This window comes from Barbus barbus (genome assembly GCF_936440315.1).
Source record: "Barbus barbus genome assembly, chromosome: 10".
In the NCBI taxonomy this organism is placed as follows: domain Eukaryota; kingdom Metazoa; phylum Chordata; class Actinopteri; order Cypriniformes; family Cyprinidae; genus Barbus; species Barbus barbus.
Window position 1 is genome coordinate 8,440,514 of NC_136738.1, and position 21,307 is coordinate 8,461,820.

A 21,307-nucleotide genomic window follows, 5' to 3' on the forward strand; every position below is an offset into this window, starting at 1 on the left:
TCATGGTTTCATCAATTATGACAAGTTTGATCTCAAGCTCAAGCGCACTTGGGTTATGCAGCAGGACAATGATCTGAAACATACCAGCAAGTTCACCTCTTGAAAAGACACTATTTAAAGCCATTTGTCAATGTATATTATGTATTCTCTCTATATACAATAATGATGAAAAACATAACACTGCATTCATTTATTAATTAGGCTTATTTAGTTTTTTTATATATAATAACGCTGTTGTTACTCTGTCTTTACACTTTATACAAACACACCTAAAGTTTTAGAAGTGTCTCGTATTGTGACGTACTCGGCATCATGTCGTCACAGAGGGGGTCTCCATGGTAACGCCATGGAGGAGGCTGCAGTCCCTGAGGAAGAGTGCGCGCGTGTGTGGATCAGGTCATGTGGTCTCACAAGATGGCGACTTCAGTGCTGGGATGTGAATCAGAGTGAATCAGAGCTCCAGAGAAGCGCTCAAAACAGCCACCGGTACCGGATCACCTCTCATCCCAGCGCACGTGCGTCTCCCGCGGCGTCGGAGGCGGTGGGAATGAAAGTTTAGCTCGGCGACAGCTTGTAACATTGAGCGATTCATAAAACCCTTCTCCTCCAGAATATAAGAATCGGGCTCTTTCCTTATGGAATAGCTGTGGATTTTAGGAGAAAAGGTGTGTGTGTAGTTCAAAGCTTTGTGCGTCTGGATCACTGACTGCAATGGCCATCCATGTGTTCGGTGAGTTTGGATGACAACAGATCGCTGTGTGTTTATGAGTGTGGAAGCAAAACACAAATAGATTTCATAAAGAGATGCAATGATATTCGCTAACCCTGGGGCTGATAACATTGCATCATTTTCAGTCAAAATGAACAGTGTTTTTATTTTATTGCGTGTACACAGAGATCATGTGGTCAAAATAACTTAATTCTGCGGTTTGTGTATATTCTGACGTTATAACAGGCAAACGGGTTATTCTTCTCTTTGTTTGTCTTCATCTTTAGTGTTTGCTTTGTTAATAATGCAGTGCAGATTGTCGTCCATGGCAACAAGTAAATGATTATTAAACCAGAACGGTGACGGAAATGAACATTATGCTGTGGCTTCATCTAAAATATTTAACAACACTCGATTAATATTCAGGTTGTTTATGAGCTCATATTAATTATAGGCGAATATGTATAGCCTACATGTAATTAAAAATAATTTGTCACTGCAAGAACGTTTCAGATAAACTCGCGAAGTTAATATAAAATAAATAATGAAACGCATCTAAATTTACACTAATACTTTCGATTTTAAGGTAAACCCTAAATGAAATCAATCTAATGGATATGTTACATATCAACTACTCAAATATGTGAACCTGGACCACAAAACCAGTCATAAGTTTCAATTTTGTGAAATTGAGATTTATACATCATGAAAGTTGAATAAATAGCTAAGCTTTCCATAGATGTATGGTTTGTTAGGATAGAACAATATTTGGCTGAGATATAACTATTTGAATTGAATCTGAGGGTGCAAAAAAATCTAAATATTGAGAAAATCGCCAAATGAAGTCCTTAGCAATGCATATTACTAATCAAAAATTAATTTTTGATGTAATTACGGTAGGAAATTTACAAAATATCTTCATGGAACATGATCTTTAACTACCTTATGTCCTAATGATTTTTGCCATAAAAGAAAAAGACTATTGCTACTTATGACTGGTTTTGTGCTCCAGGGTCACATATGAGCATATGACTGCCTGAGCTCAATAGCATATGCCTCAAACACTTGTTGAAGTCATGGAGAAGAAATATGTGTGCTCTTATCTCTGGTTAAGGAAGCAGCCATTTTCTATTAATATGTAGTGCTGAATCATACGCAGATTATCAGTAGTAAGTGTGTGACTGTTAAAAGAAGATCGATCTGAATTTATGGTGTTAAACTGTTATCCATCACTCATACGGCTCTTTTCAGATGCCTTGAATATTATTCAAATGCTTTACAAATGGATGTACCTTTTGTGATGAACATAATAGAGTTTTTTTTCTATTTTGGATGTTTCTGTGAAAGGAAGAGGAAGCTGTCAGAGGGTCTTTCCTCTGAGAAAGTGAGAGTGAGTTGGTGTAATGAGCAGGACCGCAGTATTGTGGAGCGGGGCCAGGTTTTTCTGAAGTCAGTAGTAATGTGAAGGGCCTCTCCCTCTCCTGTGCTCTATTGTTCATGAAGTGCTTACAGCAGGGTTTTCCTGCTAGTGTTCATTAATCTTATAACAAACACTCTGAAGAACCAGCAACATCTTGCTGTCAGTTTAACAATTTTCTTCCAACAAATTCATTCAGAATCACCATTGAAAAGTGTGTGGTCGTGCTAAATAATATAGAATATTGTATTAATGTATAGCATAATTTGTTTTTATCTTTGCATAATGCATAAGATACAAACTTCAGATATGTTTCTGATTGAATTTGTAGGAATAAAATATTGTTAGGCTGATAGCAAGATGTTGATGGTTCTTCAGTGTGTTCATTATGTTACTGGTCAAAAGTTTGTGCTATTTACTTTTTTTTTAATGAAAGTCTCATGCTTACAAACGATAATAGTGTGAAATATTATTACAAATTAAAATGACTGTTTTCTGTTTGAATATGTTGTACAATGTAATTTATTTGTGTGATGCAAAGCTGAATTTTCAGCATCATTACTCTAGTCATCAATGTGTCACAGGATCCTTCATAAATCATTTTAATGTGATGGTTTGATGCTTAAAATTCAGCATTGACCATAGGAATAAATTACATTTTAAAATATATAAAAATAGAAAACTGTTATTTTTAATTGTAATAATATTACTAATAACATTTTGGATCTTATATTTAGTTCATCTGTGACTTGCATTGTAAAACAAAAGGAATAGAATAGTCATAAACATAACACAAAAATAAAAAAAAGTAAAATGGAAAAAAAAGAGATCTTCAACAAAACTACTTAAAGTGATAGTTCACCCAAAAATGAAAATTCTGTCATCATTTACTCACCCTTAAGTATTCTGAAGAATGTGGGAAACAGAGCAGTTCTGGGGCACCATTGACTTCCATAATGTGGGGAAGTCGTGGCCTAATGGCTAGAGAGTCGGACTCGTAATCGAAAGGTTGTGGGTTCGAGTCCCCGGCCGGCAGGGATTGTAGACGGGGGGAGTGAATGTCCAGCGCTCTCTCCACCCTCAATACCACGACTGAGGTGCCCTTGAGCAAGGCACCGAACCCCCAATTGCTCCCCGGGCGCCGCAGCATGGCTGCCCACTGCTCCGGGTGTGTGTTCACGGTGTGTGTGTGTGTGTGTGTGTGTGTGTGTGTGCATTTGTTCACTACTCACTGCTGTGTGTGTGCACTTGGATGGGTTAAACGCAGAGCACCAATTTCGAGTATGGGTCACCATACTTGACAATACGTCACGACTAATATATTTTTTTTCCTGCTATGGTAGTCAATGGTGCCCCAAAACAGCCTGATTACAAACGTTCTTCAAAATATCTTCCTTTGTGTTCAGCAGAACAAAGAAATTCATACAGGTTTGGAACTACTTGAGAATGAGTAAATGATGACAGAATTTTAATTTTTGGGTGAATTGTCCCTTTAAGAAACCCCTTCAAATTCTACTGCTGTCCAGCAGATGGCGGTCTCACACAGCCAATACATAGATATGTGAGGTTCATGTGAAGGGAACTGCTTATGTTTACTCAGGCTTACATGCTGCCAGATCACCGGCCATTAAAATAATGAATAAATCCAGTTAAGGTCAAGCTGCTGAAATGTTAATGTTATTGTCTAGGCGCTGTCAGGGAACAGTGTATTTTTCCCAAAACACATAACGTGTCATTTTCATGAATTTGAATTATTTTTATTAATTGAATGTTGTCTCTTATTTCTCCCAGATAATGATGAGTACAGACCACCTGTGTGGAAATCCTACTGTAAGTGTATTTCTTATTACAGCAACATATAAAAAGTCTTATATAAAATATTTATTTTAACAACTAGTTTGATGTAATAGTTCACAGGTGAACATCATTCTACTAGATAGTCCGGGTGATATGTTCACTTTTTCATAAAAGCATGAAATTTGGTACACTTGTATAGTTTGCGACCCTAAACATTTTCAGAAATGGAGCCATCGCAAAAACACCGTGTGGTTGCCATGGCGACCATTTTACTTTCCGCCATAACCAAATGATGTATTTTTTGTCATATCTCCTGAACCAAACATAACACAGAAAAGGTGATGTCTACCCCTATGTTTTTGATGGTCAAGGATTACAATGATACCATATACAACAACATAAACTGTTCAGTTGAAGAGATAATGGTGAAATCAGCAATGTAAGAAGGAAATAACAGTATCTGAGTATCACAGCATTTACAAAAGTCCATATTATTGCTATTATTTTTTTCTTTCTTTGATAATGAACTAATATTTTATTCAATAGTACAATAAAAGGATGTTTTAATTAATAATTAATTCATTACATTTAGCACTTTTCTGGGTACTCAAAGCACTTTACATGGATGGGGGAATCTCAATCTCAACTGTGCAGCATCCACCTGGATGATGCGACAGCAGCCATATTGCGCCAGAATGCCCACCACACACCAGCTAAATAATATTTTATTCAATAGTGCAATAAAAGATTGTTTTCAAGAATACAATAATTTATTTCAGAAATATAAAAGAATATAATTTCAAGTAAGTGTACTTTTCCTTACCTCTCAGGTAGAGTAAGGTAGGTAGGTGGTAGTATGTTTCAATACATTCTTGTTCTCTCTCAACAATGCTCTAACATCACACACAAATTGCAACACAATCTTGCTAAACTGCATCCTATCTGCACCTCTTCTGCTGCACCTCTGTCATTTTCTGTGGGTCTCTGGAATTGTCAGTCAGCTGTCAACAAACTTCATTCTGGCCATTGCTTCTCAGTCTACTCTTAGTATCTTGGGCTTGACTGTGACCTGTATTTGTCCAGAAGACTCTGCAGCCCCTGCTGTTCTCTCAAACAACTTCCCTTTCTCTCACACCCCCCATCAGGTTGGAAGGGTACTGGTCTTCTCATTTCTAATAATTGGAAATACTCAACCCACTCTTCCTCGCACTGCTGGCTTCCAATTCCACTCCTAGCTTCATTCGATCTGAAATGGCTTACCACCACAAGCACTAACAAATCAGGCAACCAGCTTGACTTAATTTATACATGCAGTTGTATCACAGACAACAATTGGTGAAACCTCTAGACATCTCTGCTCATTTCTTTATTATATTTAACATGCATATTACTACCTGTGTGCCACCAATTCCTCTACCAGTTATGTTTAGGCAAAACCTATGCTTCCTTTCACCCTTCTATCTTTCCTCTGTAGTGTCATCCTCTCTTCCCTCACCCACCCCTTTCTCATCTCTGGATGTAAATACAGCAAGTGACACTTTATGATCCACTTTAACTTCATTGAGCAAGTGAGGCAAAGCAAACACACACCTATAGAGGTGCAAGTTGAAGGAAAGAGAACAACTGCACACTGACTTAAGCATAGGCTATTTATTATGCTTAAGTGAGTGTGCAGTTGTTCTCTTTCAATTAGTCCACTTTAACTTCATGTCAAGACAATATCTGTCTAGACAGGCCAGTGCATATTACCTCTTCTAACCTAAAAAGTTGCCCCATGTATCGTCATTTTTACTGTATTTTTGCTGAGCAGTCTTTTGGGTGGCTCACCAATGTAATAGATTTCTCTAATATAAAAAAAATTAAGTATGCTTGACCAAAATTTTCTTGGGGAGAAGAATTTATTGAAGATGGTAGTGTAGCAGTTCTTCAATAGCGATGCTAGCATGTCTTCCTTCAAACAATCTTAACCCTTGTATGAATCCTAGCTTCTCCCAAAGTTCTGTCTGTGGGATATAATTCTATACCTGAAGACAAAAGGGCTAGAAACAATACTGTTAGGAACCTTCCCGCTGGAGATCCTGCAATCTACAAGACGTTCCTGAGGAATGCTGTTCCTTTGTTATTCTAATAGAATGGACCATTTGGTTCACACCTTTATAGGCACAGTTACATTATTTCTTTCACAGAATGACCACCTGAACTTTAACCAATCTGGTTTCAGCAGCAGCCGTTCAACTGAGACTGTGTTGCTGTCGGTCACTGTAGCCCTGCAGTTAGAGAAAGCTGATTCCAAATCATCAGTTCTTATTCTGCTGGATCTATCTGCCACTTTTGACACTGTGAATCATCAGATTATCCTGTCTACCATCACCGGATCTGCACTCCACTGGTTTGAATCCTATCTCACAGGTAGGCCTTTCAGGGTTTCCTGGGGGAGAAGAGGTATCCAAAGAACATCAACTTGGCCACAGGGTTTCCTCTGGGATCAGTTCTTGGACCCTTCCTCTTCACCATATAATCTACATCACTGGGACACATTATACAAGCACATGGTTTCTCCTACCAAATTCTACCATTGATGACACACAGCTCTATCACTCATTTCAACCAGACAATCCAATAGTAGCTGGATCTCAGGCTGCCTGGCGAACATCTCGGCATGGATGAAAGAACATCACCTGCAGCTCAACCTGGCAAAGATTGTGGTTCTCGTTTGCCCTGCCACTCCGACTCTATAGCATTATTTCATCATCCTGCTAGGTTCATCAAAAATTATTCTTTGGTGACCAGCTGACCTTCAAGGACCATATTACAAAGACAGCTTGATCATGCATGTTTGCATTGCACAACATCAGGAGGATCAGGCCCTTCCAAACAGAGCATGCTGCACAACTTCTTGCCCAGGCCCTTGTCATTTCTAGGTTGGACAATTGCAGTGCTCTTCTAGCTGGACTTCCATCATGTGCGAACAAACTTTGACAAATGTTTCAGAATGCAGTGGCACAACTGGTCTTCCATGAGCCCAAAAGGGCCCACTTCACACCTCTCTTTATCTCCCTGCACTGGCTACCGGTTGCAGCTCGCATCAAGTTCAAGACATTGATGTTTGCGTACAGAACAGCCACAGGCTCTGCACCCTCCTGCTTCCTCCTCACTCTTACGAATCTACATCCCCTCCAGAAGCCTGAGATCTGTAAGCAAGCGATGCCTTGTGGTAACATCATAGAGAGGCATTTTCGTTCACCTTTCCTGGCTGATGAAATGATCATCCAACACCTGCAGTACTTAAAAGAACACCCGACACGTTATCTGACAGCAACACTAATTTAATCCTATACCCGATCCATTTGACATAAAAACTGCAGCCCGTACCACACCTGCATTAAATCTCCTACATAAGGTAGAAAAAACTCATTTATTAAAACTTTTATTCAAATTGTGAATAGATGAAATACAGAAAGCAAGCAAAGTTCACCCCCTTTAATATAATCACTACAGCTGTCAATCAGTGGCAGCGCGATTGGCTACATTGCTCAACATGTACTGCACCAAGTCGCAAAAGTCTTGGTTATTAGACCAACAACCCGCCCGTGCTTGTCACCGTCGGGCCCGCACCTGCACCATACCCTACACATAAATATTATTCCACCCATTACATCAAATATTAGCGGTTCACCTGCGTGTACCTGCCCGCATGTAGGACTCTGGCTTTCCCCTTGTGGACAACATAATAGACAACTCTGGCCCCAGAGAGTGATTGTACATTATATTTACATGAAATATGTTTGAAATTTCATTCTGCATCTTCTGAGATTTCATTTGAATCCTTCTCATAAAGTCACTGAATTAACCATTAACTGTTCACCTGATTGCATTGCCGTCTGCGTGTGATGTTAGAGCGTTGTTGAGAGAGAACAAGAATGTAATGGAAATACACTTACCTGAGATGATTTTTTATATATATCTCTGAAATATATGATAGTATTCTTGAAAAAAAAATGTTTAATGTATTATTGAATAAAATATTAGTTAATTATCAAGAAAGAAAAAATGAATAGCCATAATATGGACTTTTGTAAATGCTGTGATGCTCATTGCTGATTTCACCATTAACTCTTCACTTGAACAGTTTATGTTGTTGTATATGGTATCATTGTAATCCTTGAAATCCATCAAAACATAGGGGTAGACATCACCTTTTCTGTGTTATCATGTTTGGTTGGGGAGATATGACACAAAATACATCATTTGGTTATGGCGGAAAGTAAAATGGTCGCCATGGCAACCACAAGGTGTTTCTGTGATGCTCCATTTCTGAAAATGTTTAGGGCCGCAAACTATACAAGTGAACCAAATTTCATGCTTTTATGAAAAAGTTTTTAAAAAATTCACATATCACCTGGACTAAGACAAGTAAATGATTGTCTCTGGACTGTACTCTGGAGAGTACAGCAAATTAACTTTTTTCACTTAACTGCATCTTGCAAGAAAAAGAAGCCATATATAATATAGAAACATGGATTTAGATGCCATTTATGTAATTTTCAAAATAGTTGCAGTCCGTAATTCTTTTTTTTTTCTGTATATAAAATGGAATATATTCCTCTCCTGAAATGCTTGTGGTATTTTGTTGTAATAGTGTACCAGCTCCAGCAAGAGGCGCCACATCCACGCAGGGTCACCTGTATATCTGAGGTGAGTGATAAAGCCTTTACCATGATAATGCCGCTAGAACTGAAAAATAGCATAAATAGGCTATAAAATATGCAGGTTTAAACAAATGTATAAATGTAAAATTTTGGACATACAGATTTCTCTGACTTGAGAATTTGATTTCTGTTTTCTGAGCCTCCACACGCCCCCTGGAGGAAAACAAATGCATGACTACAAACCAGTAACCTGCTAGCTTAGTATGTCAGGATTGGCTCCTCTAATCAGAACGCTTCTGTTGATCATGTCCTGTGCTGTTTTGTTCAGTAATAACCCTTAGTTCATATAGTTTGTTGATTTAAAAAAAAAAATGATGCATTGTAAATGTTTTAAGTTCAGCCAGGATGTAATTTAGGTCACCCATCTTCATTGAATTACAAATGCATCCCTTAATTGCATGATGGTCTAGACTTGCAGTAACCTCCAGAGGCGAGATGCAATATAAAGACCGGAGAAGCAGCCGAGCAGAGTCTGCACCCAGCGCTGCTCCATTAGTCAGGCTGATATTAGTGGCAGTAATTAAGGAGCGAGAGAGATGGTGCTTTTGAATTATTCATCTGTATCATGATAATCTTGTGTTTGTGGAGGAAACTGCCTGCAGTCCGGCGCTGCGTTTAGAGATGAGGCCAAACATTTAGACTCATGCCCTCCCCCTCACAGTCTGCAGGTGTTTTATCAACAGCTTCCTAACAGATAAGCATTTATTATCAAATCTGATGGTCACTATTAGCTGCTGTTTGGTAGATTATTTGACGATGATATCAGCGATTCGTAATATGTTGGTGATCATATCGGTTTTGATCATATTAAGGTTATTTTTTTTCCAAATCAGAATTAATGGGATCATTCACCCAAAAATGAAAATTTGCTGTTAATTTACTAACCCTCAGGCTATCCACGATGTAGGTGACTTTTTATCTTTAGTTGAACAGTAAAGACGATTTTAGCTGAAACCATTGTCCGTGGTGATTCATAAAATGCAAGTCAGCGACAGCACGTTTTTGAGAATTAAAAAAAAGCATATCATGGAACAAAAAATGAAAATCAGTGGTTCCTGACGATATGTTAATGAGGTCTTATGAAGCGAAATGATTGCTCAGTGCAAGAAACATTATTTACAGCATTATAACCTGTAATCCAAGGAAACACCATGGACTGTGGTTTCAGATAAAAATCTTCTTTACTGTAAGGCTTGTGCTGGAAGCAGAGAATAATCCAATCAATTCTGTCCTTTAACTGTAAATGCAACTCACAAAAGCATTACCAAAATGACTAAAAGGAGCCTAAAATATGCCTATTTTATAACTTTTTTTTTTTTTTTTGCATAGCAACATTATTTTCATGATTTTTGTGACATTATTTTTTAATTATAGGCAGCACAACAAATACTTTACTGGTTTGCTTATTTATTTATTTATTTCCTAACGATACTAAAACCTCTTATAGGACTCTTTTTTTTTTTTCCTGACAAATAAACCCATTTAACCCCAGTAAAAATTGTATTACATTTGTTTTTCATTTAAATCAGCATTAATTATCAGCAGCACAACAAATGTGCTTAATTGTCATGACAAATCTTAAAAATCATAAAATAGGCTTAATTGTCTTGAAGCAAAATGCAGTTTTTTTTTTTTTTTCCTTTCAGTTTTGTGATCAAATAGGACCTGAATATTTCTTGACAGGTTTCTTGAGATCTACCATTATATTTTCTACCGTACTATTGTCTCTTTTCTTGAAATTGTTGATTGGCGTTGGGGTGGGCGATATGACCAAAATCTTATCTTATTTATTATCTTATTTTATTTCATGGTTTCAATAAAAAAATAAAAAATTTAATTAAATTAAAATTAAATCACAATATAGGTATTTTTGCTTTACATATTTTTTTTATGATTTAAAAAAAACTAATACTAGCCTAAAAAAAAAAAAAAAAAAAAAAAGAAATCACTTGCTTACAGATCTCAAGCTCACTGAAGACAAGTAAACAATCAGTGATTAGATAAGAATAGGAATAGGACAAAAAACTACAGTAGAAAAAATAAATAAGAAATGCTGCTTTATTGTATAAAGTAAAATCAAATGTATAAAAACAATTTATAATGCACACTGTGTAAATTAAATATGAATTACTTAATAAAGTTGCAAAAGTAATTTAGTCAGGAGCAATGAGAGATTTTCTGTCTTTTGTTGTTTGATTGACATGAATGAGAGAGGGCAGGAATATATTAGACTGCTGTCACAATATACTGTTACACTTGTTTTCTTTCTCAGCTGTTTGCTTTCACTTAACACCTAAATTACTGTTTACGAGGATACTTGCAAAGACATGCATTTTGACACATACAAGTGTGTGTATTTAACAGTTCAAGACATATAAAGCGGCAAAAATGACTCCGTTCAATACTCCCGTGCTCAATGAGCAATACCTCGCTGACAGCGCTCAGAAACACTCTCAGACAGCGTTCACATATAACGAAATGAGTTCTCTTTCACTGCTGATTGCGTTTCAACGGCTTAAAATCACTTGTTTTTAAACTCCAATGCATAAAAATGCATACAAATAAGATTTTGTGACCATGTAGTACAGCAACATCACATGAGCATATATCCGCGATAGAGATGATCCAAAATCTCTACCGGTAAATCGCGTCTTTCGGTATATCGAAACGGCAAAACAGGCAGGCACAACATTAGAACTGTTCTTTATGAATGCTGTATCACTATAAATCTATTAGTGTGGCTGTGCTTCATATATTTTGATGTTGTGGTTGATGATAAAGAACATGTTCCTGCCAGTAAGCTCTCAAAGACGCAGACGTCTGCGTCTGTGGAGGGAGTTTTAATAAGATGTTGATCTGCTGACGATGGGATGGGGTCTCCTGCTGTTCAGCACAATTCAGCAGGTATTTTACCCACAGACGTGGACCCCATCCCCCCTCGCCCCACCCCAGCCGACTGGACGGCGTATTAATTAATGGTGGATTAACATTAAACAGATGCACACTGCTCTTCATGTTTATCTCAAGGGCTTCTTAAGGATTCGTTCTGGAGCGTTTCTTGCTCTGGGCTGCTGGACACTTATCTGCTCCTGTAAAGCGCATCACCCCTTTGCAGGGTGGAGGGCTATTGTGGCAAGAGGTTTAACCCCGTCTAATCCCCTTCAAAAGGCCCCGCAATTTTTTTTACCATCCAGAGCATGCAAATCAGTGATCGGAGTCCTCAAACGCACGCACGCGCACACACACACACACACACACACACACACAATCTGCAGCCGAGTCCAGCAGAGCACACAACTCACTGGACACTTCACTCAAGCATCTGGGTTTGCTTTTTATCAAGATTGTTGATGACAAATAGTGCTTTTGCTTCAGGATCCAAATTTTAGGAACCAGATAACAGTGTTATTAACAGTACCAACGATTTTAAAACAATATTTGCTTTTACTCTGGAACAGTTTTAAAGTGTACACTGTATAAAAATGTCCTGTTAAATCTACGGTAAAAAAAATAGTCGAAGAAACAAAACATATGCGTATAAACTACAATTCCAGGGACTTCTGGAAATGTTATTTTATTGTTTTTCACTGTAAATTATACTTGTGCAACAACAACAAAAATCAGCGTAGTACAGTAGAATTTTACATAATGTAATGTTAAACTATTTGCAGTTTGTCACCATATGTTACAGTCAATTTTATCAGGTTTCAACTGTAGACTTTTAATGTAAAGGTTCTGAACATTTTACAGTGTGTTTATTTTGTTATTCTAACACTGGACCTGGAGTAACTTAATTCACACAGATAATACAGATATTAATAATGTCATAATATATTTTTTTAATCTGAACCTCAGTCTACCCTCCATGTAAGTGATAAAGTAATGATCCTTACCCCTCACAGATGCTGCTGTCCTGCTGCTTTCATTCAGTCTGCGACCAAACTATTAAGGTTTTGATTTGACCGCCTTATTAGATTTCATTAGTGCAGAGTGAGTTTGTCCTTTCTTGTTGTATTTGAATTGAATATTGCAGTGAGCTTCAACTTAATCCTAATTAATGCTTCATAGATTTAGCATGATTTACCAGTGACAATATTGAAAATAATAATTTGTGACCTTAAATCACTCTAGAGTGTCAGGTCACTGTATAATGTCAGCGTGTAGCTTTTTTTGTGCTCTCAGTGTACTCACCATGTTTTAAGGCATGTTGTGTTTTAGGCTGTGTTTTAGCCCTGGTGTAGAGAGGTGCAGCGTCTGGCTGTGTGTGTGTGTGTGTGTGTGTGAATTGGGTTGGGTTCTGTGTTCCTGTACATTCCTGCAGAGATTTCTGTTCACTATGAAGCCTATGGACCACTGCTGCACACGCACACACACCTGAAATGATAGAAGCTAGATTTGATATGAGAGGTTTTCTTCTGATTTTTCAAGAATGTGTATTCATGTGTGAAGGAAAACCCAACCTTCATTCCCTGTGTGTGAGAATCTTATGTAATTCTGAACATTACATTACATTACATTACAAGCTGGATGCTAAACAGTCAGGTTTCAGGAGTGGCCATTCAACAGAGACTGCGCTACTCTCAGTCACTGAAGCCCTGCGAACTGCAAAGGCTGATTCCAAATCGTCAGTCCTCATTCTGCTGGATCTCTCTGCTGCTTTTGACACTGTCAATCATCAGATTCTCCTGTCTACACTCTCATCACTGGGCATCACTGGAATTCCACTTCGCTGGTTTGAATCCTATCTCACCGGTAGATCCTTCAGGGTGACCTGGGGAGAGGAGGTATCCAAACCACATCAGCTGGTCACTGGAGTTCCTCAGGGATCGGTTCTTGGACCCCTCCTCTTCTCCACATACACTACATCGCTGGGTCCCATCATACATGCACATGGCTTCTCCTATCACTGCTACGCCGATGACGCACAGCTCTATCTCTCTTTTCAACCAGATGACCCAACGGTAGCTGCACGGATCTCAGGCTGCCTGGCGGACATCTCGGCATGGATGAAAGAACATCACCTACAGCTCAACCTGGCAAAGACGGAACTTCTGGTCTTCCCTGCCACTGCGACTCTACGGCATGACTTCACGATTCAGTTCGGCTCATCAATGATTACCCCATCAACTTCGGTCAGAAATCTTGGTGTAATCTTTGATGACCAGCTGACCTTCAAAGAGCACATTGCAAAGACTGCTCGTTCCTGCAGGTTTGCACTACACAACATCAGAAAGATCAGGCCCTTTCTGACAGAGCATGCTGCGCAACTTCTTGTCCAGGCCCTTGTTGTTTCTAGACTGGACTACTGCTATGCTCTTCTGGCTGGTCTGCCATCAAACGCAATCAAACCTCTACAAGTGATTCAGAATGCAGCGGCACGACTGATCTTCAACGAGCCCAAAAGAGCGCATGTTACACCTCTCTTCATCTCCTTGCACTGGCTACCAGTGGCAGCTCGCATCCAGTTCAAGTCACTGATGCTTGCGTACAGATCTACCACAGGCTCTGCACCCTCCTACTTCCACTCACTATTACGAACCTACATCCCCTCCAGAAGTTTGAGATCTGCTAGTGAGCGACGCCTTGTGGTACCATCACAGAGAGGCTCAAAATCACTCTCCAGAACATTCTCGTTCACCATTCCTGGCTGGTGGAATAATCTTCCCACCCCTATCCGGAACGCCGGATCCCTGGCAACCTTCAAGCAACAACTGAAAACTCATCTCTTTCGGCAGTACTTGACACCCTAAACTCAAAAAAAAAAAAAAAAAAACTTTCCCTCTATCTTTCTCTCCACCTACTAGCTTGTACTTATTTGAACAATGACTGAGACTTGGTGTTACGAGCACTTCCTCTGTCTGACTGCCTCTTCAAGATGAATCGCTTTTTGTATTCCCCAATTGTAAGTCGCTTTGGATAAAAGCGTCTGCCAAATGACTAAATGTAAATGTAATTCTCTCTTCGAGGAGATTCATCTCTGTGAGAGGAGGACCACGATGTGTGTAAACCTAGATATTCAGTCAAGACATTTATGGTGGCTGATTTTGGACCATTTTTCCTTGGGTATGAAATGCACACTAACCATTATTAAAACAATAAACTTAAAGGGTTAGTCTACCCAAAAATGAAAATTCTGTCATTAATTACTCACCCTCATGTCTTTCCAAACCCGTAAGGCCTCCGTTCATCTTCGGGAAACATGATAGAGCTGCACAATTCTGGATAAATTGAGAATCGTGAATTTTATTTTTGTTTTTTTCCAAATAGAGATCACGATTCTACCACGATTCTGAACTAAACAAAATAATGTGTGACAAAATATTAATTGCTGCAGTCTATTTAAAGTTTATTTTAGAATTAAATATTTTATTATAAAATATATGTATTTAAAATGTAATATATTTAATACACCAATTTTTAGTTTTAAAATGATGAAAAATTGGTTTGAATGAATGATTCAATGACTCACTCGTACCTCACTTGTTTCATTACGGGCTGAATCAGCGTTTTTGAATTAATCTCGAATGAATGATTCAATGAGAAATACATTTTTTAACAGTCACTTGTCACCACTGAGTGGCAAAACGATGCAATCGACAGAAACGCTATTTGAAGTGCCAATTACTTTCAAAAGATGGCTTGCTCTATTTTGATCGCTACCATAGACATCAGTGTTTATATCTGAACTATAAACTTTCATCCCAGTATTTCTGTGATTATATTAATGACTGTAAAGGTCATTGCACACGGAGTCTGAAATTTTCATATGCCTTTTTAAAAAAAAAAAAAAATTGTATTCGTCATTTCCTATCAAAATGCTTGTTACAGATGCAAAAACAGAAAATCGAACCTGATCCAAATTTTTTTATGAAGGACAAAAGTTTCGGAGGCAGTGTGTAAACGTGATTGACACAACGTGAGGTCATATTTATTTTTTAACTTGCGAAAAATTATTTAAAAAAAAAAACATTTCGGACTCTGTGTGCAATGACCTTAAGGTTGACTCTTATTTTTATTTATTTGTTTTTATTTTTTTTATTTCTTGGCTTGATTGTGTTTACGGGGTGCAATCTTAATGTGTGTTAATGCTTCGTTTAAAAAAACAAAAAAAGTAATTTTTCACATAATTTACTTTTATTCCACACCGCTCTCTCTTCTCTGATAAACACTCCAATCATTTCCTGGTTTTATGAAGCCCCTCCCTCAGAAATACATGATGGGCTCAGATTGGTTAGCTGGTCCAGTGCACATCTAAACGTCCTGCCCCTCAGCTAAGCCGCATGTGCTCTGTTTGTATTGTAAACAATACCGTTGCCTATATTTCTTATCAATTTGAGGCCGGTTGAGGCGCAGAGGATATTAGTGAAGAGGATCATGCAGAACCTGTGCAAGAACGGCTCTTAATAGTAGGCCTAAGGTTTTTGTTTGTTGTTGTCTCATACTTTTAGATACACTGTTATTTGTAAATGCTACTATGTTAGCTTTTAATATATGGTTGTATTCTGATTAAAACTTTAATACAGTACAGCAACCGCACACGCGTCCTTGTATAACGCTTCTCATAGCTATGTGAAAATAAGTCTATTCACTGAGCTGATGATCTGAATGAGAGAGAGAGAGAGAGATGCAGAGCAGGGAGACGCGAGGAACAGGATTGAGAACCGCTATTTTTTTCTTCCTCTTCTCTAAAGCAGCGCAGCATGGCCTCGCCCCCTTTGCTGCGTGTTCCCAGGAGTGGGATTTATCTGGGTTTGTTACATCACGAACCCGGAAAGTTACTCATAGTCCCCTACGAGCTGTTTTTGAAGGCATTAAACTGCCATAATTTTAAAAGATATCTCCGTTTGCATTGAACTTTCAACTTCGTAACTTTGCAGATATTGTTTATGCTCAAACAGCAACATTACACACTAACTAACTTTAAAAAAGTGAAATTGCAATCAACCACCCCTTTAAAGGATTAGTTCACTTTTAAAAAAACTTTTGCTGATAATTTACTCACCCCCATGTCATCCAAGATGTCCATGTCTTTCTTTCTTCAGTCGAAAAGAAATTAAGGTTTTTGATGAAAACATTTCTCCATATAATGGACTTCAATGGGACCCAAACGGTTCAAGGTCCAAATGACAGTTTCAGTGCAGCTTCAAAGGGCTTTAAACGATACCAGACGATGAATAAGGGTCTTATCTAGCGGAACGATCGGTCGTTTCAAAAATAAATAAAAAAGTTTAAGTTTTATAAGCACAAATGCTCGCCTTGCTCTGTTCTGCGATGCGCGTTCGTGACGTCACGTAATACGCAATTGCGTTGAAAGGACATGAAGCTGTTTCTTACCCAAACATGTTAACTGTCTGCTCTCTGTGTCAGCGGCAGCGTGGATGCAGATTTGAATGTCCCGGTATGATTTTTTTTTCAAAGGTTTAATAGACATGGGCGAATCGTTGTCATTTAGAAATTAGATTGTGTGGGTATTTAAATCGAAGTCACAATCTTTTAACGATTAATTGTTAGGGCTGCATGATAAATCGAAATGAAATCGAAATCACGATTAGACCGAAGCTGCGATTGTCATGCATATCTTTCAGTGCAACATGGTTCTGTGATCAGTAGTAAATCTCCATCCGAAGGCCAGAGTATTTGGGGAAACTCCAAATACGCAGAAGAAACCCAGGAAATCCCTATAGCGGTATTTAGGCCCTGTCCCAAATGGTACCTTAAACCCTTATGGTCTTCCTCAGAGTCTGCACTTTTGTGACGTTATGCCGCTTTGACTGCCGCTTAGAAGTCGGCTGCATAGCTCGCAGACTTGCGGGCTCAGCAGAAGTGCACATAGCAGCCTCAATGGGGGCGCTTGCGAGCACCCTTCTGAACGCTAAAATGATGAATGGGACAACCTACGGTCTCATGGACTTAACGAACATGTGGCTGCGTGGCCATTGTAAGTCCTCAAGACCGAAAGTGCACATGAAGTGTGCCATTTGGGACAGGGCCTTACATGCTTTCATTGATTCGACATGACTAATAAACACACGACTACAGCAATATATGGTTTATCTGAGTTCTTATTATTATAATTTTCATTATAATAAAGCATATCTATAATGCAATGCTAATCGACATAGCCTTTATCACTGCTTAGAATACTTTGAAATATGTTGTGTGCCTTATTCTGTGTAAGAAGCCACTTCATCTCACAGATGGATTTATTTCAAGCACTCGGCTGATGTTATGAAGTTTTTAGAGTTTTAAAGTAAAAACATATTATTAAATGTGGTATTTTCATGTGCTTTCAGGTGGAGCAGCATTTACTAAACAGAGCTGTAGTTCACTGAGAAGCTACGCAAACAGCTGTCATAATCGTACGCAATTTCTTTTTTTAATTTTTTTTTTTTTTTTTTTGCATAACTTGTCAGAGAACTACTGTTCTGTGTAGTAAATGCTGCTCCATTTGAAAGCAGGTGATGGAAATTTACTACTAATCACAGAACCAGCTTTACTGACAAGATTTGCATAACTATCACATTCGATTAATCGTGCAGCTCTAGAACACAAATTAAGATATTTTTGAAGAAATCCGAGAGCTTTCTGACCCTCCATAGACTGCAAAGTAACTACCACGTTCAATGCCCAGAAAGCAAGGACTTCAGTAAAACAGTCCATGTGACATCAGTAGTTCAACTGTAATGTTAAGCTACGAGAATACTTTTTGTGCACAAAGAAAACAAAAATAATGACTTTATTCAATCATTTCCTCTCTTCCGTGTCAGATTTTGACATGCGTTCATGAGAGTAATGCGGCGCATGCATGTGGTGCTGCTGATGTAGAACCCGGATGCACTAAGGCTTGTTTATGAGCAGAGGAAAGAACATGTACATGTTGTGGTCTGTCATGAACACGCATTCGATTCTGACACGGAAAATATATTTTTTTTTTAATAAAGCTGTCACAATGATTTCTTTCTCTTGTAGGCAGGTTCTAAAAACTGATCAGACTTGATTGAAACTCAGTGGAGCTGCAGGAGTAGGTGCAATCACTGGTGTTTACCTCCTTTAGTCAGATTAAATTCATGCCAGACAGTTGATTGATTTTTTTCTTTTTTTTGACCTACAATAATTTGGGGATTTATTCAGAAAGTATGCATTAAATTTATTAAAAGTAAAGACAATAAATTTCTATTTCAAATAAATTCTGTTCTTTTGAATATTCTATTAATAAAAAAAATCCTGTATCGGTTTCCACAAAAATATGAAGCAGCACAACTGTTTTCAACACTGATATTAATAAATGTTCATTTATCAACAAAAGCATATTACAATGATTTCTGAAGGATCATGTGACACTGAAAGCTGGAGTAATGATGCTAAAAATACAGCTTGGCATCACAGGAATAGGATACATTTTAAAATATATTAATAGAAAAAAGTTGTTTAAAATTGTTATAATATTTCACAATATTAGTGTGTTTACTGTATTCTAATCAAATAAATGCAGCCTTAGTGAGCAGAGAAGGCTTCTTTGAAAATATATATATATATATATTTATGTATTTATAAAAAAAAAACTACAGTAGCTTTACTGTAACTGCAAATGTAAATGTACTTATTTTTGAAAAATAAAATCTATTTAGAATAACAAGTAGTGATGAATTGTGCACATTAAGAGCAGGAACATTAATTCTAGTAAATTGGGCCAATTTTTATATCTTGTTTTTCCTGATTTCCAAAATAGGAGAGAACAAATGTAATGAAATTAATATTATAAATGAGGTGAGAAATTGGGTGAAAATGTGTGAAACAACTGGCTCATTTTTCCAATGTCACCTGGTCATTGCTGATAATAGCATTTAAGGATGCTGATAGAGAAACCCAGACAGAAATCAGATGCTCTCATTCTTCATACAGAAAATAGTGCACACTCAGCGCACGCACAAACACACACACACACACACACACAGGCCCTTTGACTGTTAAACTCTTGTCTTTCAGTGATTGATTAGCTCTATAGTGTTGCTGATTCCCATCATTAGCTGGTTTTATTACCCTGTCGGTCATTTCACCTACAACCCGCACACATGTGCGCTTCACACACACATTAACACACACCCTTGCTTTCCAAAAACACTTTCTGCTTTTATTCTCATCAGGAAACAGTGTTATTCCATCCCACATCCCATTTACCCAGAAACAGTCATTCATTCACTGACTGACACTTCTCATTGTCTGGTGTTGTGTTTCATTACGTTTTAAAGCTGCATCGGTCGGTTTATTCCTCCTGGATGTATATATTTCAGCTGTCTTATGTTTCTTGTTTTTGTAGCTGTGATCATCTGGATTTGCCATTGTGTAGGACTTTTGATTTTTCTCATGTCGTTGTTAAATGTTGTTAAATATATTTTAGTCAGAATCCCCATAGTAAACCTGCTCACATAAACTCAAACACACACCACTGTTCCATTGCCCTGCATTTGTATTTCCTGTAAGAGATGAATGGGGGAAGGGAGAGGAGGATGAGGGTGCTTTGTGAATTCAGTGCTGCTGGATTCTCTGTAAGCTCAAGGTTAATCATTCAGGAGGGTGTTGTGGGGTTTGTTATGGTAATTTATTTGAGTGTTGGCTTTACGCTGCTGATTGTCGGATCACGGGTTAAATGTCACCAACGAACAATAATGGGAAATGTATTCATGTGGCGTTGTTGTTATTTTGTCTTTACACTGTGATTTATAATGTCAATATTTTGGCTGTGTGTAGTTTTTTTTTTGTTGTGCTGTATGTATTGAAAAGCTTATAATGAAAAATAAAATGCCACAAAAAATCTACAAATCTTACAGTAAAAAAAAAAAAATAATTATCTGATGTAATGTTAATATACCAAATGACTAAAATCAGTTTTTACCTTTATAGCATACTGATATCCATAAAAACAGAGGTGGTTAAGAGAAAGGCACATGATGAATTTGAGTTAATCAAAAGCAGCTTTTCCACAAAATGAGGAGCAAAATACTAATATATAAACAGCACACAGTGTCATTCACACAAATACTAGTCAACACTATCATGGTAACACACATAACACTAAAATAATGCAATAAAGAATTCTGGGAATGTCAGTTTGGTTTTTTTTCTCTCTGTAAATTTTAAGATTTGAGTTGTTCCTTTTCACATCCAAAACTGTGCATTTAACAGCATTTTTATTGCAAAATTACTTGATATGTCTTGTTTTTACGAGCACAAGTAAAACTGTGCATCCTCCTGGCAGATTTCACAGTAAAAAATATGCATATACTGTATGGGATAAAAAAAAATGCATATAGATTAAAAATAAATAAATCTTATATTTAAATTTCTTTAATACTACATTAGTCTTAATAAAATCCAGATTAGCAGCAAGGCTCTCTGGAATACTTGTTATTGGTTGGCCAGTTGTGGCATTCTGTAAGATTTTTTTTGTTTTGCTGCATAAAATGTTTATCCGTTTGTTAATGAGGGATTTGTAGACGCAGTAGTTCATATAGATTTGTTAGGTCAACTCTGTCACCCTGAGAACTGGATCAGAAGGTCTCCAGTAGCATGTTGTTGGTGGCATTTTTATTATTTGATTTAGTAATTATTGTATTATTTAAAAATAATTGAATTGTTTTATTTTAATTGTATTATTTTAATTGTACACACAATTTG

The 21,307-nt window shown here is 37.6% G+C and overlaps 1 protein-coding gene across 1 annotated transcript in view; it reads left to right on the top strand.

Annotated features, from left to right (window-relative positions):
- Positions 1 to 358: 358 nt before the first annotated feature.
- The window catches only part of LOC306875693 (N-chimaerin-like), a 64,927-nt gene continuing 43,978 nt past the window's right edge, over positions 359 to 21,307 (top strand). The window contains exons 1-3 of the mRNA XM_079426373.1: positions 359 to 730; positions 3,918 to 3,956; positions 8,563 to 8,618. Of these exons, the coding sequence (XP_079282499.1) occupies positions 712 to 730; positions 3,918 to 3,956; positions 8,563 to 8,618 (114 nt within the window). The 5' untranslated portion in view covers positions 359 to 711. The remainder of the gene's footprint in view (positions 731 to 3,917; positions 3,957 to 8,562; positions 8,619 to 21,307) is intronic.